Source organism: Triticum urartu, chromosome 4A (assembly GCF_056163025.1).
Source record: "Triticum urartu cultivar PI428250 chromosome 4A, HENAU_Tu73, whole genome shotgun sequence".
In the NCBI taxonomy this organism is placed as follows: domain Eukaryota; kingdom Viridiplantae; phylum Streptophyta; class Magnoliopsida; order Poales; family Poaceae; genus Triticum; species Triticum urartu.
The window spans coordinates 572,826,120-572,841,107 of NC_141876.1; the positions used below are offsets into that span (position 1 = coordinate 572,826,120).

General features: G+C 48.5%; 1 protein-coding gene across 1 annotated transcript; it reads right to left on the minus strand.

Moving 5' to 3' along the window:
* Positions 1–10,570: 10,570 nt before the first annotated feature.
* On the minus strand, positions 10,571–12,856 carry LOC147976740 (uncharacterized). Its single transcript, XM_087520957.1, has 5 exons — positions 12,632–12,856; positions 12,181–12,539; positions 12,012–12,085; positions 11,791–11,928; positions 10,571–10,731 (listed from the first exon to the last, which is right to left on the minus strand). Exons 1-5 carry the CDS (start codon positions 12,854–12,856, stop codon positions 10,571–10,573), a joined length of 957 nt encoding a protein of 318 aa, XP_087377083.1.
* Positions 12,857–14,988: the final 2,132 nt, after the last annotated feature.

Here is a 14,988-nt window from a genome sequence, read left to right on the forward strand (position 1 = left end):
CTCTCCCGATGGCCGAAACTGCACTTCCTATATATAATTCTTCACCTCCGGACCATTCCGGAACTCCTCGTGACGTCCAGGATCTCATCCGGGACTCTGAACAACTTTCGGGTTACTGCATATTCATATCTCTACAACCCTAGCGTCACCGAACCTTAAGTGTGTAGACCCTACGGGTTCGGGAGACATGTAGACATGACCGAGATGGCTCTCCGGTCAATAACCAACAGCGGGATCTGGATACCCATGTTGGCTCCCACATGCTCCTCGATGATCTCATCGGATGAACCACGATGTCGAGGATTCAAGCAACCCCGTATACAATTCCCTTTGTCAATCGGTACGTTACTTGCCCGAGATTCGATTGTCGGTATCCCAATACCTCGTTCAATGTCGTTACCGGCAAGTCACTTTACTCGTACCATAATGCATGATCCCGTGACCAGACACTTGGTCACTTGAGCTCATTGTGATGATGCATTACCGAGTGGGCCCAGAGATACCTCTCCGTCATATGGAGTGACAAATCCCAGTCTTGATCCGTGTCAACCCACAGACACTTTCGGAGATACCCGTAGTATACCTTTATAGTCACCCAGTTACGTTGTGATGTTTGGTACACCCAAAGCACTCCTACGGTATCCGGGAGTTACACGATCTCATGGTCTAAGGAAAAGATACTTGACATTGGAAAAACTCTAGCAAACGAACTATACGATCTTGTGCTATGTTTAGGATTGGGTCTTGTCCATCACATCATTCTCCTAATGATGTGATCCCGTTATCAATGACATCCCCATGTCCATAGCCAGGAAACCATGACTATCTGTTGATCAACGAGCTAGTCAACTAGAGGCTCACTAGGGACACATTGTGGTCTATGTATTCACACATGTATTACGATTTCCGGATAATACAATTATAGCATGAATAATAGACAATTATCATGAACAAGGAAATATAATAATCATTTTATTATTGCCTCTAGGGCATATTTCCAACAGTCTCCCACTTGCACTAGAGTCAATCATCTAGTTACATTGTGATCAATCGAACACCCATGGAATTGTGGTGTTGATCATGTTTTGCTCTAGGGAGAGGTTTAGTCAACGGATCTGCTACATTCAGGTCCGTATGTACTTTACAAATCTCTATGTCTCCATTTTGAACACTTTCACGAATGGAGTTGAAGCGACGCTTGATATGCCTGGTCTTCCTGTGAAACCTGGGCTCCTTGGCAAGGGCAATAGCTCCAGTGTTGTCACAGAAGAGAGTCATCGGGCCCGACGCATTGGGTATGACTCCTAGGTCGATAATGAACTCCTTCACCCAGACTGCTTCGTGTGCTACCTCCGAGGATGCCATGTACTCCGCTTCACATGTAGATCCCGCCACAACGCTTTGCTTGCAACTGCACCAGCTTACTGCCCCGCCATTCAAAATATACACGTATCCGGTTTGTGACTTAGAGTCATCCAGATCTGTGTCGAAGCTAGCGTCGACGTAACCCTTTATGATGAGCTCTTCGTCACCTCCATAAACGAGAAACATTTCCTTAGTCCTTTTCAGGTACTTCAGGATATTCTTGACCGCTGTCCAGTGTTCCTTGCCGGGATTACTTTGGTACCTACCTACCAAACTTACGGCAAGGTTTACATCAGGTCTGGTACACAGCATGGCATACATAATAGAACCTATGGCTGAGGCATAGGGGATGACACTCATCTCTTCTATATCTTCTACCGTGGTCGGACATTGAGCTGAGCTCAATTTCATACCTTGCAACACAGGCAAGAACCCCTTCTTAGATTGATCCATATTGAACTTCTTCAATATCTTATCAAGGTATGTGCTTTGCGAAAGACCTATGAGGCGTCTTGATCTATCTCTATAGATCTTGATGCCTATTATATAAGCAGCTTCTCCAAGGTCCTTCATTGAAAAACTCTTATTCAAGTAGGCCTTACTGTTGTCCAAAAGTTCTATATCATTTCCCATCAAAAGTATGTCATCTACATATAATATGAGAAATGCTACAGAGCTTCCACTCACTTTCTTGTAAACGCAGGCTTCTCCATAAGTCTACATAAACCCAAACGCTTTGATCATCTCATCAAAGCGAATGTTCCAACTCCGAGATGCTTGCACCAGCCCATAAATCAAGCGTTGAAGCTTTCACACCTTGTCAGCATTCTTAGGATCGACAAAACCTTCCGGCTGCATCATATACAGTTCTTCCTTAAGATAACCGTTAAGGAATGCCTTTTTGACGTCCATTTGCCATATCTCATAATCATAGTATGCGGCAATTGCTGACATGATTCGGACGAACTTCAGCTTTGCCACGGGAGAGAATGTCTCATCGTAGTCAACCCCTTGAACTTGTCGATAACCCTTAGCAACAAGCCTAGCTTTATAGATGGTCACATTACCATCCGCGTCTGTCTTCTTATTAAAGATCCATTTATTTTCTATGGCTCGCCGATCATCGGGCAAGTCAGTCAAAGTCCATACTTCATTTTCATACATGGATCCTATCTCGGATTTCATGGCTTCCAGCCATTTGTCGGAATCTGGGCCCGCCATCGCTTCTTCATAGTTCGAAGGTTCACCGTTGTCTAACAACATGATTTCCAAGACAGGGTTGTCGTACCACTCTGGTGCGGAACGTGTCCTTGTGTACCTTCGAAGTTCAGTAGGAGCTTGATCAGAAATATCTTGATCATCATCATTAACTTCCTCTCTAGTCGGTGCAGGCACCTCAGGAACATTTTCTTGAGCTGCGCTACTTACCGGTTCAAGAGGTAATACTTCATCAAGTTCCACTTTCCTCCCACTTATTTCTTTCGAGAGAAACTCTTTCTCTAGAAAGGATCCATTCTTGGCAACAAAGATCTTGCCTTCGGGTCTGAGGTAGAAGGTATACCCAATAGTTTCTTTAGGGTATCCTATGAAGACGCATTTTTCCGACTTGGGTTCGAGCTTTTCCGGTTGAAGTTTCTTGACATAAGCATCGCATCCCCAAACTTTTAGAAACGACAGCTTAGGCTTCTTCCCAAACCATAATTCATACGGTGTCGTCTCAATGGATTTCGACGGAGCCCTATTTAAAGTGAATGCGGCAGTCTCTAAAGCATAGCCCCAAAATGATAGCGGTAAATCGGTAAGAGACATCATAGATCGCACCATATCCAATAGAGTGCGATTATGACGTTCGGACACACCATTACGCTGAGGTGTTCTAGGCGGCGTGAGTTGTGAAACTATTCCACATTTTCTTAAGTGTGTGCCAAATTCGTGACTCAAGTATTCTCCTCCACGATCTGATCTCAAAAACTTGATTTTTCTGTCACGTTGATTCTCAACCTCACTCTGAAATTCCTTGAACTTTTCAAAGGTCTCAGACTTTTGTTTCATTAAGTAGACATACCCATATCTACTCAAGTCATCAGTGAGGGTGAGAACATAATGATAGCCACCACGAGCCTCAACGCTCATTGGACCGCACACATCAGTATGTATGATTTCTAATAAGTTGGTTGCTCGCTCCATTGTTCCTGAGAACGGAGTCTTGGTCATTTTACCCATGAGGCATGGTTCGCATGTGTCAAATGATTCATAATCAAGAGACTCTAAAAGTCCATCTGCATGGAGCTTCTTCATGTGTTTGACACCTATGTGACCAAGGCGGCAGTGCCACAAGTATGTGGGACTATCATTATCAACCTTACATCTTTTGGTATTCACACTATGAACATGTGTAGCATTACGCTCGAGATTCATTAAGAATAAACCATTCACCATCGGAGCATGACCATAAAACATATCTCTCATATAAATAGAACAACCATTATTCTCGGATTTAAATGAGTAGCCATCTCGTATTAAACGAGATCCTGATACAATGTTCATGCTCAAAGCTGGTACTAAATAACAATTATTGAGGTTTAAAACTAATCCCGTGGGTAAATGTAGAGGTAGCATGCCGACAACGATCACATCGACCTTGGAACCATTCCCGACGCGCATCGTCACCTCGTTCTTCGCCAATCTCCGTTTATTCCACAGCTCCTGCTTTGAGTTACAAATGTGAGCAACTGCACCGGTATCAAATATCCAGGAGCTACTACGAGTACTGGTAAGGTACACATCAATTACATGTATATCACATATACCTTTTGTTTTGCCGGCCTTCTTGTCTGCTAAGTATTTGGGACAGTTCCGCTTCCAGTGACCACTTCCCTTGCAATAAAAACACTCAGTCTCGGGCTTGGGTCCATTCTTTGGCTTCTTCCTGGCAGCTTGCTTACCGAGCGCGGCAACTCCCTTGCCGTCCTTCTTGAAGTTCTTCTTACCCTTGCCTTTCTTGAACTTGGTGGTTTTATTAACCATCAACACTTGATGTTCCTTTTTGACTTCTACCTCTGCTGATTTCAGCATTGAAAATACCTCAGGTATGGTCTTTTCCATCCCCTGCATATTGAAGTTCATCACAAAGCTCTTGTAGCTCGGTGGAAGCCTGAAGGATTCTGTCAATGACCGCGTCATCCGGGAGATTAACTCCCAGCTGAGTTAAGCGGTTATGTAATCCAGACATAGTGAGTATGTGCTCACTGACAGAACTATTTTCCTCCATCTTACAGCTGAAGAACTTGTCGGAGACTTCATATCTCTCGACCCGGGCATGAGCTTGAAAAACCATTTTCAGCTCTTCGAACATCTCATATGCTCCGTGTCTCTCAAAACGCTTTTGGAGCCCCGGTTCTAAGCTGTAAAGCATGCCGCACTGAATGAGGGAGTAATCATCAGCACGTGTCTGCCAAGCGTTCATAACGTCTTGGTTCTGTGGGACGGGTGCGTCACCTAGCGGTGCTTGTAGGACATAATCTTTCTTGGCAGCTATGAGGATGATCCTCAGGTTCCGGACCCAGTCCGTATAATTGCTGCCATCGTCTTTCAGCTTGGTTTTCTCTAGGAACACGTTGAAGTTGAGGACAACGTGGGCCATTTGATCTACAAGACATATTGTAAAGATTTTAGACTAAGTTCATGATAATTAAGTTCATCTAATCAAATTATATAATGAACTCCCACTCAGATAGACATCCCTCCAGTCATCTAAGTATAACATGATCCGAGTTAACTAGGCCATGTCTGATCATCACGTGAGACGGACTAGTCAACATCGGTGAACATCTTCATGTTGATCGTATCTTCTATACGACTCATGCTCGACCTTTCGGTCTTCTGTGTTCCGAGCCATGTCTATACATGCTAGGCTCGTCAAGTCAACCTAAGTGTTTGCATGTGTAAATCTGTCTTACACCCATTGTATGTGAACGTTGGAATCTATCACACCCGATCATCACGTGGTGCTTCGAAACAACGAACTGTCGCAATGGTGCACAGTTAGGGGAAACACTTTCTTGAAATTATTATGAGGGATCATCTTATTTACTACCGTCGTTCTAAGTAAACAAGATGCAAAAACATGATAAACATCACATGCAATCAAATAATAATAGTGACATGATATTGCCAATATCACATAGCTCCTTTGATCTCCATCTTGGGGCTCCATGATCATCTTGTCACCGGCATGACACCATGATCTCCATCATCATGATCTCCATCATCGTGTCTCCATGAAGTTGCTCGCCAACTATTACTTCTACTACTATGGCTAACACGTTTAGCAATAAAGTAAAGTAATTTACATGGCGTTTCTCAATGACACGCAGGTCATACAAAAATAAAGACAACTCATATGGCTCCTGCCGGTTGTCATACTCATCGACATGCAAGTCGTGATTCCTATTACAAGAACATGATCTCATACATCACATATATATCATTCATCATTCATCAAAAATTTGTCCATATCACATCACAAAGCACTTGCTGCAAAAACAAGTTAGACGTCCTCTAATTGTTGTTGCAAGTTTTACGTGGCTGCAATAGGGTTCTAGCAAGAACGTTTTCTTACCTACGTAAAAGCCACAACGTGATTTGTCAACTTCTATTTACCCTTCATAAGGACCCTTTTCATCGAATCTGCTCCAACTAAAGTGGGAGAGACAGACACCCGCTAGCCAGCTTATGCAACTAGCGCATGTCAGTCGGTGGAACCAGTCTCACGTAAGCGTACGTGTAAGGTCGGTCCGGGCCGCTTCATCCCACAATACCGCTGAAGCAAAATAAGACTAGTAGTGGCAAGAAAGTTGACAACATCTACGCCCACAACAAATTGTGTTCTACTCGTGCAAAGAGAACTACGCATAGACCTAGCTCTGTACCACTGTTGGGGAACGTTGCAGAAAACAAAAAATTTCCTACGGTTTCACCAAGATCCATCTATGAGTTCATCTAGCAATGAGTGATCGGATTGCATCTACATACCTTTCTAGATCACGCGCGGAAACGTTCAAAGAACGGGGATGAGGAAGTCGTACTCGACGTGATCCAAATCACTGGAGATCCTAGCGCCGAACGGACTGCACCTCCGCGTTCAACACACGTACAGTCAGCGTGACGTCTCCTCCTTCTTGATCCAGCAAGGGGGAAGGAGAGGTTGATGAAGATCCAGCAACACGACAGCGTGGTGGTGGATGCAGGGGTCACCGCAGCAGGGCTTCGCCGTTCTACTACGAGAGGGAGAGGTGTTGCAGGGGAGAGGGAGGCGCCAAGACTCAAGGGTGCGGCTGCCCCCTCCCTCCCCCCCTTTATATAGGCCCCCTAGGGGGTGCGCCGGCCCTAGGAGATGGGATCTCCTAGGGGGGCGGTGGCCAAGGGGTGGAGTGCCCCCCAAGCCAGGTAGGGCGCCCCCCCTAGGGTTCCCAACCCTAGGCGCATGGGGTGGGCCAAGGGGGGCGCACCAGCCCACTATGGGCTGGTTCCCCTCCCCACTTTGGCCCATGGGGGCCTCCGGGATGGGTGGCCCCACTCGGTGGACCCCCGGGACCCTTCCGGTGGTCCCGGTACAATACCGGTGACCCCCGAAACTCTCCCGATGGCCGAAACTGCACTTCCTATATATAATTCTTCACCTCCGGACCATTTCGAAACTCCTCGTGACGTCCAGGATCTCATCTGGGACTCCAAAAAACTTTCGGGTTACTGCATATTCATATCTCTACAACCCTAGCGTCACCGAACCTTAAGTGTGTAGACCCTACGGGTTCGGGAGACATGTAGACATGACCGAGATGGCTCTCCGGTCAATAACCAACAGCAGGATCTGGATACCCATGTTGGCTCCCACATGCTCCTCGATGATCTCATCGGATGAACCACGGTGTCGAGGATTCAAGCAACCCCGTATACAATTCCCTTTGTCAATCGGTACGTTACTTGCCCGAGATTCGATCGTCGGTATCCCAATACCTCGTTCAATCTCGTTACCGGCAAGTCACTTTACTCGTACCGTAATGCATGATCCCGTGACCAGACACTTGGTCACTTTGAGCTCATTGTGATGATGAATTACCGAGTGGGCCCAGAGATACCTCTCCGTCATACGGAGTGACAAATCCCAGTCTTGATCCGTGTCAACCCAACAGACACTTTCGGAGATACCCGTAGTATACCTTTATAGTCACCCAGTTACGTTGTGATGTTTGGTACACCCAAAGCACTCCTACGGTATCCGGGAGTTACACGATCTCATGGTCTAAGGAAAAGATACTTGACATTGGAAAAACTCTAGCAAACGAACTATACGATCTTGTGCTATGTTTAGGATTGGGTCTTGTCCATCACATCATTCTCCTAATGATGTGATCCCATTATCAATGACATCCCCATGTCCATAGCCAGGAAACCATGACTATCTGTTGATCAACGAGCTAGTCAACTAGAGGCTCACTAGGGACACATTGTGGTCTATGTATTCACACATGTATTACGATTTCCAAATAATACAATTATAGCATGAATAATAGACAATTATCATGAACAAGGAAATATAATAATCATTTTATTATTGCCTCTAGGGCATATTTCCAACACAGCCCAGTGCTCGCCTATGTTTCAAAAATCCTACCGAGTGATGAGCGAACCTCACACTCGGGGGCTTAGCTGCAGCCCAGTGCTCGCCTAAGTTTCAAAAATCCTACCGAGTGATGAGCGAACCTCACACTCGGGGGCTTAGCTGCAGCCTAGTGCTCGCCTAAGTTAAAAAAATCCTACTGAGTGGTGAGCAAGCCTCTCACTCGGGGGCTTAGCTGCAGCCCAGTACTCGCCTAAGTTTCAAAAATCCTACCGAGTGATGAGCTAGCCTCCCACTCGGGGGCTTAGCTGCAGCCCAGTGCTTGCCTAAGTTTCAAAAATCCTACCGAGTGATGAGCAAACCTCATACTCGGGGGCTTAGCTGCAGCCCAATGCTCGCCTAAGTTTCAAAAATCCTACCGAGTGATAAGCGAACCTCACACTCGGGGGCTTAGCTGCAGCCCAGTGCTCACCTATGTTTCAAAAATCCTACCGAGTGATGAGCGAACCTCACACTCGGGGGCTTAGCTGCAGCCCAGTGCTCGCCTAAGTTTCAAAAATCCTACCGAGTGATGAGCAAACCTTACACTCGGGGGCTTAGCTGCAGCCCAGTGCTCGCCTAAGTTTCAAAAATCCTACCGAGTGATGAGCAAACCTCACACTTGGGGGCTTAGCTGCAGCCCATTGCTCGCCTAAGTTTCAAAAATCCTACCGAGTGATAAGCGAACCTCCCACTCAGGGGTTAGCTGCAGCCCAGTGCTCGCCTAAGTTTCAAAAATCCTACCGAGTGATGAGCAAACCTCACACTCGGGGGCTTAGCTGCAGCCCAATGCTCGTCTAAGTTTCAAAAATCCTACCGAGTGATGAGCGAACCTCACACTCGGGGGCTTAGCTGCAGCCCAGTGCTCGCCTAAGTTTCAAAAATCCTACCGAGTGATGAGCGAACCTCACACTCGGGGGCTTAGCTGCAGCCCAGTGCTCGCCTAAGTTTCAAAAATCCTACCGAGTGATGAGCAAACCTCACACTCGGGGGCTTGGCTGCAGCCCAGTGCTCGCCCAAGTTTCAAAAATCCTACCGAGTGATGAGCAAACCTCACACTCGGGGGCTTAGCTGCAGCCCAGAGCTCGCCTAAGTTCCAAAAATCCTACTGAGTGATGAGCAAACCTCACACTCGGGGGCTTAGCTGCAGTCTAGTATTCGCCTAAGTTGAAAAACCATCCCTATCAGCAACGTTGACGAGGTGCAGGTCGACTGCAATCCTCTCCACAGAACTGGGCTACAAGTACAATGTCCGCTCCATCCCTATCCGCAAGGATGACGAGGTGCAGGTCGACTGCAATCCTCTCCACGGAGCTGCGCCACAAGTACAATGTGCGCTCCATCCCTGTCCGCAAGGACGACGAGGTGCAGGTCTACTGCAATCCTCTCCATGGAGCTATGCCACAAGTACAATGTGCGCTCCATCCCTATCCGCAAGGACGGTGAGGTGCAGGTCGACTGCAAACCTCTCCTCAGAGCTGCGCCACAAGTACAATGTGCGCTCCATCCCTATCCGCAAGGACGACGAGGTGCAGGTCGACTACAAACCTCTCCTCAGAGCTGCGCCACAAGTACAATGTGCACTCCATCCCTATCCGCAAGGACGACGAGGCGCAGGTCGACTGGGATATCTCCCTCGGAGTTGCATCTCATAGAATATTCCGAGTGAAGAATAAGTTCCACTCGAAGGCAAACGCAAGCACATGCAAAAGATAAACCAAGATCAGATAAAGTCTCAAGAGTTTCAGGACGAAGATAAAAGTACTTAGGCGTCAGGCCCGAAGGAGTTTAACGGTTACAAAAACCACTCGGCATTCCGAGGCAAATTTAAAGCAAGTTTAAGTATCAAGTTTGTTCACTCGGCAGGAGGAGGACTTGCAGGCTCGACGAACTCGTCCAAATCAATCCCGTCAGCGATCCGAGTGGCAGCAGCAATGAAAGTCTCCATGAAGGACTGGAAGTTGTGCTTTTTGTGTTGCCGACCTTGATCGACGCCAGCTTCTCTTCTCGAGCTTCTCTGCAGTGGACCCTGACCAGTGACAGCCACGTCAGCACCGCATCGGGTAGAGGACTTCTTCCATTCCTGCACTCGACCAGGGACCTCATTGAGTCGAGCCATCAGAGACTCGAGATCATTCTGAAGCGTTGCCCTTGGCCAAAGCGATGAGTCGATGCATGAAACTGCAACCTTCAGACGGGCAAGATAACTTGTAACAATGGCGACGCGGGATTCTAGTCGAAGCACATTCATGGCAGCCTCATCGCCGACTGGAGAAAGGATAGGGTCCAAGCCCGTCTCGATCCATCCTGTCTCCTCTTTAAAGTTTTGGCAGAATTCTGCAGAGTCAAGGAGTTAATGAGTCGACTGGTCAGGTCTAACTTGCAAACAGTAAAACAGTCGGCTAAAAAAGAGGTACCTTCAAGCATAAGAAAGAGTTTCTTGGCGAGAGCTTTCAGATAAGCCTCCAGATCGTTCCTCCTGCGAGTCATGCTTTCCAGCTAGTCGTTCAGAGCCACTTTATCTTTTTTCAGATGAGTCGCCTCTCAATTGCATTCAGTGAGAGATGACTTCAGCTTGTTGATTTCTTCCTCCAGCGCTCCGACCGAAGCCAGTTTCTGGTCAGCAAGGGCAGTCTTCTCCTGACCCTCCTTCTGCGCAGCTGCAAGGTCCAAGTCCTTCTTCTCCAGGGCCAACATCATTTTCTCTGCAAAATACACATTTAGATCAAACAGAAGAATGAAGAGATAACTTGAAGGATGGTCAAGATAAGCAGTCGATAGGCCGTTACCTTCCGTACCAGCGACTTCATCTTGAGCCCTCTTCAATTCTGCTGAGCCAACTCCAGGTCAAGGTTGAGTTGCCTTTGCTTTTCCTCAAATTCGGCAAACTTGGAGATAAGCGAACAAGATTTCTACAGTGAGTAGAAGACATATCAATCGACAAGACCAAAGATTATCTACTTCCGAGTGAATAAAACTTCAAGACTACTCAGACCCCAACCGACTGCCAGCAGTCGACTGTGGTCTCGGGGACTACACCCAGTGGGTGCACTTAGCGTGCCCCCACTGGTTCAGATTCCACTCGGCCGGTCCGCCCAGGCCGAGTAAAAAAAAGAGAAGGAAGAGGAACAAGTACTCAGACCCCAACCGACTGCCAGCAGTCGACTGCGGTCTCGGGGACTACACCTAGTGGGTGCACTTAGCATGCCCCCACTGGTTCAGATTCCACTTGGCCGGTCCGCCCAGGCCGAGTAAAAAAAGGAAGTGCTCAGACCCCAACCGACTACCAGCAGTCGACTGCGGTCTCGGGGACTACACCCAGTAGGTGCACTTGGCGTGCCCCCAATGGTTCGGGTTCCACTCGGCTGCACCCAGTGGCTGTACAATCTCGAAGTGCAAGACAATGAAAGATTAAGAGAAGGAAAATATTCGGGTAGCATATCCTAAAAGAACAAGTTCAGTCGGAAGTTAACTTACCTGGACATTGTCTCGAAGAGCCACGCTGGCGTCATAAGCAGCCTGATTGTTTTCGTGCACCGCCTTCACCCGCTCCATCATTATGCCATCCTGACGTATAGCCTCCGCAGCGGCGTCCTACTGGCTTTCTGGAACATGATGAGTGGCAAAGAGGGGGACGGACGGTCCAGACGCAGCGACTTGGAGATCCGAGGCATGAAGTTGGATGGTTGAAACAAGCTTTGGAGTAGTCGACAATGCAGGACGCACACTCGACACCGGGTCAGCAAAGGTTACCAAAACCTTACTCGCATCTTCGAGCCGTTGAACTACCCGCTCCGCCGCCGGATCCGACTGGGATGTTTTGCTAGCTATTTCCTTATTCTTCCTGGGCCTCAGCGGCATGTCCTCGTCATCATCCGGAAGCTCAATGACATTGGGAGGGGCTGCAAAGAAATCAGCCGACCCTAGATGAGTCACCAGAATTTAATCGACCATACAATCAAGAACAAGATCACGAGGATTGTACCCAGGTTGGAGGTGACCGCATCTTCTATGTCCTCGTCTTCATACTGGCGGGTGGAAGTCCCAGAGGTAGCAGCACTACAAATTTCAGAATTTAGTCGGTCATGTCTGACGAAATGAATCGACTCAAATCCAGATTCATACTAAAACAAGAAATCAAGCCCAACTAATACCCGGAAGTAATGGGGATGGCCACTTTGATCTTCGGCAAGGCTTTTGGCGGTTTGGACGGCGTAGCTTTTGGTTGCTTCGACGCCCTTTCAGTCGGCACTGGAGAAGACGTCCGAGGGCGCTTTGATGACTGCCCAGTTTGCGCGGTCGCTTTGCCGCGGGCGCTTGCTGGATCGTGAGAAAGCTTGGATCGTCTTTCCCTACGAGGAGGAGAGTCGACCTCTTCTTCGTCACTCGGGTCATCTCTATCCTCGTCCTCTTCATCGTCAGAGTGCCACTCGCCGCTTTCACCTCCACTCGCTTCTCCCTCTGGGTCCTGCTCCTGCTCCCCGTTGGGCATCGAGTACATCTCAGTCAGGGCCTGGAAGACAACAACCAAGATAGGAGTCAGTCAGATGACAGCAAACAGCTACTTGATAAATCAAGAAGACACTCGACCATTTGGAGTCATACCTTGTCGGTTTCGTACGAGTTGTTGAGTGGAGGAATCCTCCGGGATCCCCTGGGGTTGTCTTTGTTGCCAGTAATACCCTTCAGCCACCCTTCCAACGTAGCTTCATGGACTTCCTCTGGACGGATCCGAGTGGTGTCGTCGGTGCCCGAATACATCCACATCGGATGGTCACGAGCTTGAAGTGGTTGGATGCGTCGCCTGGGGAAGACCTCCAATAGATCCATACCGGTTACCCCATCACGGACAAGCTGAACTACTCGCTCAACCAGCACTTTCACTTGCGCCTTCTCCTCTGGGGTCACTTTCAAAGCAGAGGGCTTCTCCACTCGGGGCATGGAAAAGGGGGGAAGTCCAGTCGACTGACCCGGAGTTGGCTGGTCCTTGTAGTAGAACCAGGTCGACTGCCACCCTCGGGCCGACTCAGGAAGGATCATGGCTGGGAAAGTACTTTTACTCCTCATCTGAATCCCAAGACCCCCGCACATCTGAATCACTTGCGTCCTCTCGTCACTCGGGTTGGCCTTCTTGACCGACTGAGAACGGCACGTGATTATGTGTTTGAAGAGGCCTCACTGTGGCCGAGAGCCCAGGAAGCTCTCACACATGGACACAAAAGTAGCAAGATACACAATGGTGTTTGGGGTAAAGTGGTGGAGTTGTGCCCCAAAGAAGTTCCAGAAACCTCGAAAGAAAGGGTGGGGAGGCAAGGAAAACCCGCGGTCGATGTGAGTAGCGAGGAGAACGCGCTCACCCTCCTTTGGCTGCGGCTCGGTCTCGTTCCCCGAGAGTCGTGCCGATTCATGGGGGGTCAGTCCCCCCTCGACCAGGTTGTCGACGTTGTCCTGACGGATCGTCAAGCGAATCCAGTCGCCCTGGATCCAGCCCGGCGATAGGCCGGACCTCGAGGAAGATCCGCCCCGGCCGGACTTCTTCCCCTTCTCCTTCGTCGTCGCCTTCTTCGCACGCTCCAATGCCACCGTCTTCTCCTTCCCCATCGCGGCGAGCAGAGCTCGAACGGGGCGGCGGCGCTGGAGCAGGAGCAGATGCAGCGGAGAAAACTAAGAGGGAAAGAGAAGAACGAAGACGCACTGTTCAAAGAAAACCCTGGCCTGACGCCTTATATGGGGCCGCTTCCGAGTGGCTGACCTGTGGGTCCGGACGACCCAATCAAATCCCGCAACATTCGCGCGCGAGGTACGTGGCGAAAAAGGTGGTGCGGTGATCGAGGCAGCCTCACCTAATCCATTCTGATTACTGCGGCCTCCCCCGTCCCGTGCGCTTCCCCAAATCCAAATCCCACGATATCCGCGCACAGCAAGGCAATCTGTCAGACGGAATATCTTCTCCATATCAGTACTCAAGACATCACAGTAAAGTTCACTCGGCAGATTCAAGAATGGATCAAGGCGACTGAAAAGGAGTTGAGATCATCATGGTTGTTCGCTTGGTCGCAATAAGTCACTCCCGGAGCACAAAAATTGAATCGGAGGAATTCTCGACTCCTTCTCCACTCAAGCCTCGAACCATTCGGGGGCTAATGATGAAGCTATGCACCTAGGGTAGGGTCATAGGCCTGACCTAGACGCCATCCCCAAGGACATCACCCTAAAGCCAGAAGCATTCAAAGGGTACCATCATCCACTCGACCAGAGACATTCCACTCGGAAGAATCAATGTCACTTGACCGTCACAGAAATCACTCGACAAACAAAAGATCTAAAGTCACTCTACACAGCAACGGTCGGGCGTTTACTCATAGACTTAACTATCATTTATAGCACTTTAATGCAGACGTTACCTATAACGCTCCTTCTTTATGTACATTGAACCCCGCGTAACGGAGGGGAGCTGGGGTCCTGGCGCACTCTATATAAGCCACCCCCCTCCTCCAGGATAGGGGTTTGCATCGTTTGTAAACTCACACACGCATATAATCCAGTCGACCGCCTCAGGGCACCAAGACGTAGGGATGTTACTTCCTCCAAGAAGGGCCTGAACTCGTAAACTTGTGTGTACAACTACTCCATAGCTAGGATCTTGCCTCCTCATACCTACCCCCCATTCTATTGTCAGTCTTAGATCCACGACAGTGGGCATCTCCATAGCCCATTGATTAGCCGCGTCAATGTGAGACTTTCTCCCTTTTTGTCTTCTCACACAACCTCAATCATCATATTCTATTTCACCCATAGTGCTATGTCCATGGCTCACGCTCATATATTGCGTAAAAGTTGAAAGAGTTTGAAAAGGCTAAGTATGAAACAATTGCTTGGCTTGTCATCGGGATTGTGCATGATGGGAACATTTTGTGTGACGAAAATGAAGCATGGCCAAACTATATGACTTTGTAGGTACG

Bases quoted from the DNA above. Each gene is read 5' to 3' on its own strand.
- LOC147976740 (XM_087520957.1), bottom strand. From the start codon at position 12,856: ATGGATCTATTGGAGGTCTTCCCCAGGCGACGCATCCAACCACTTCAA. The intron at 12,540-12,631 runs GTATGACTCCAA...GTTGTCTTCCAG, and splicing joins ACTCGTACGAAACCGACAAG to GCCCTGACTGAGATGTACTC. The intron at 10,732-11,790 runs GTAAGGTTTTGG...TGTATTTTGCAG, and splicing joins TCAACGGCTCGAAGATGCGA to AGAAAATGATGTTGGCCCTG.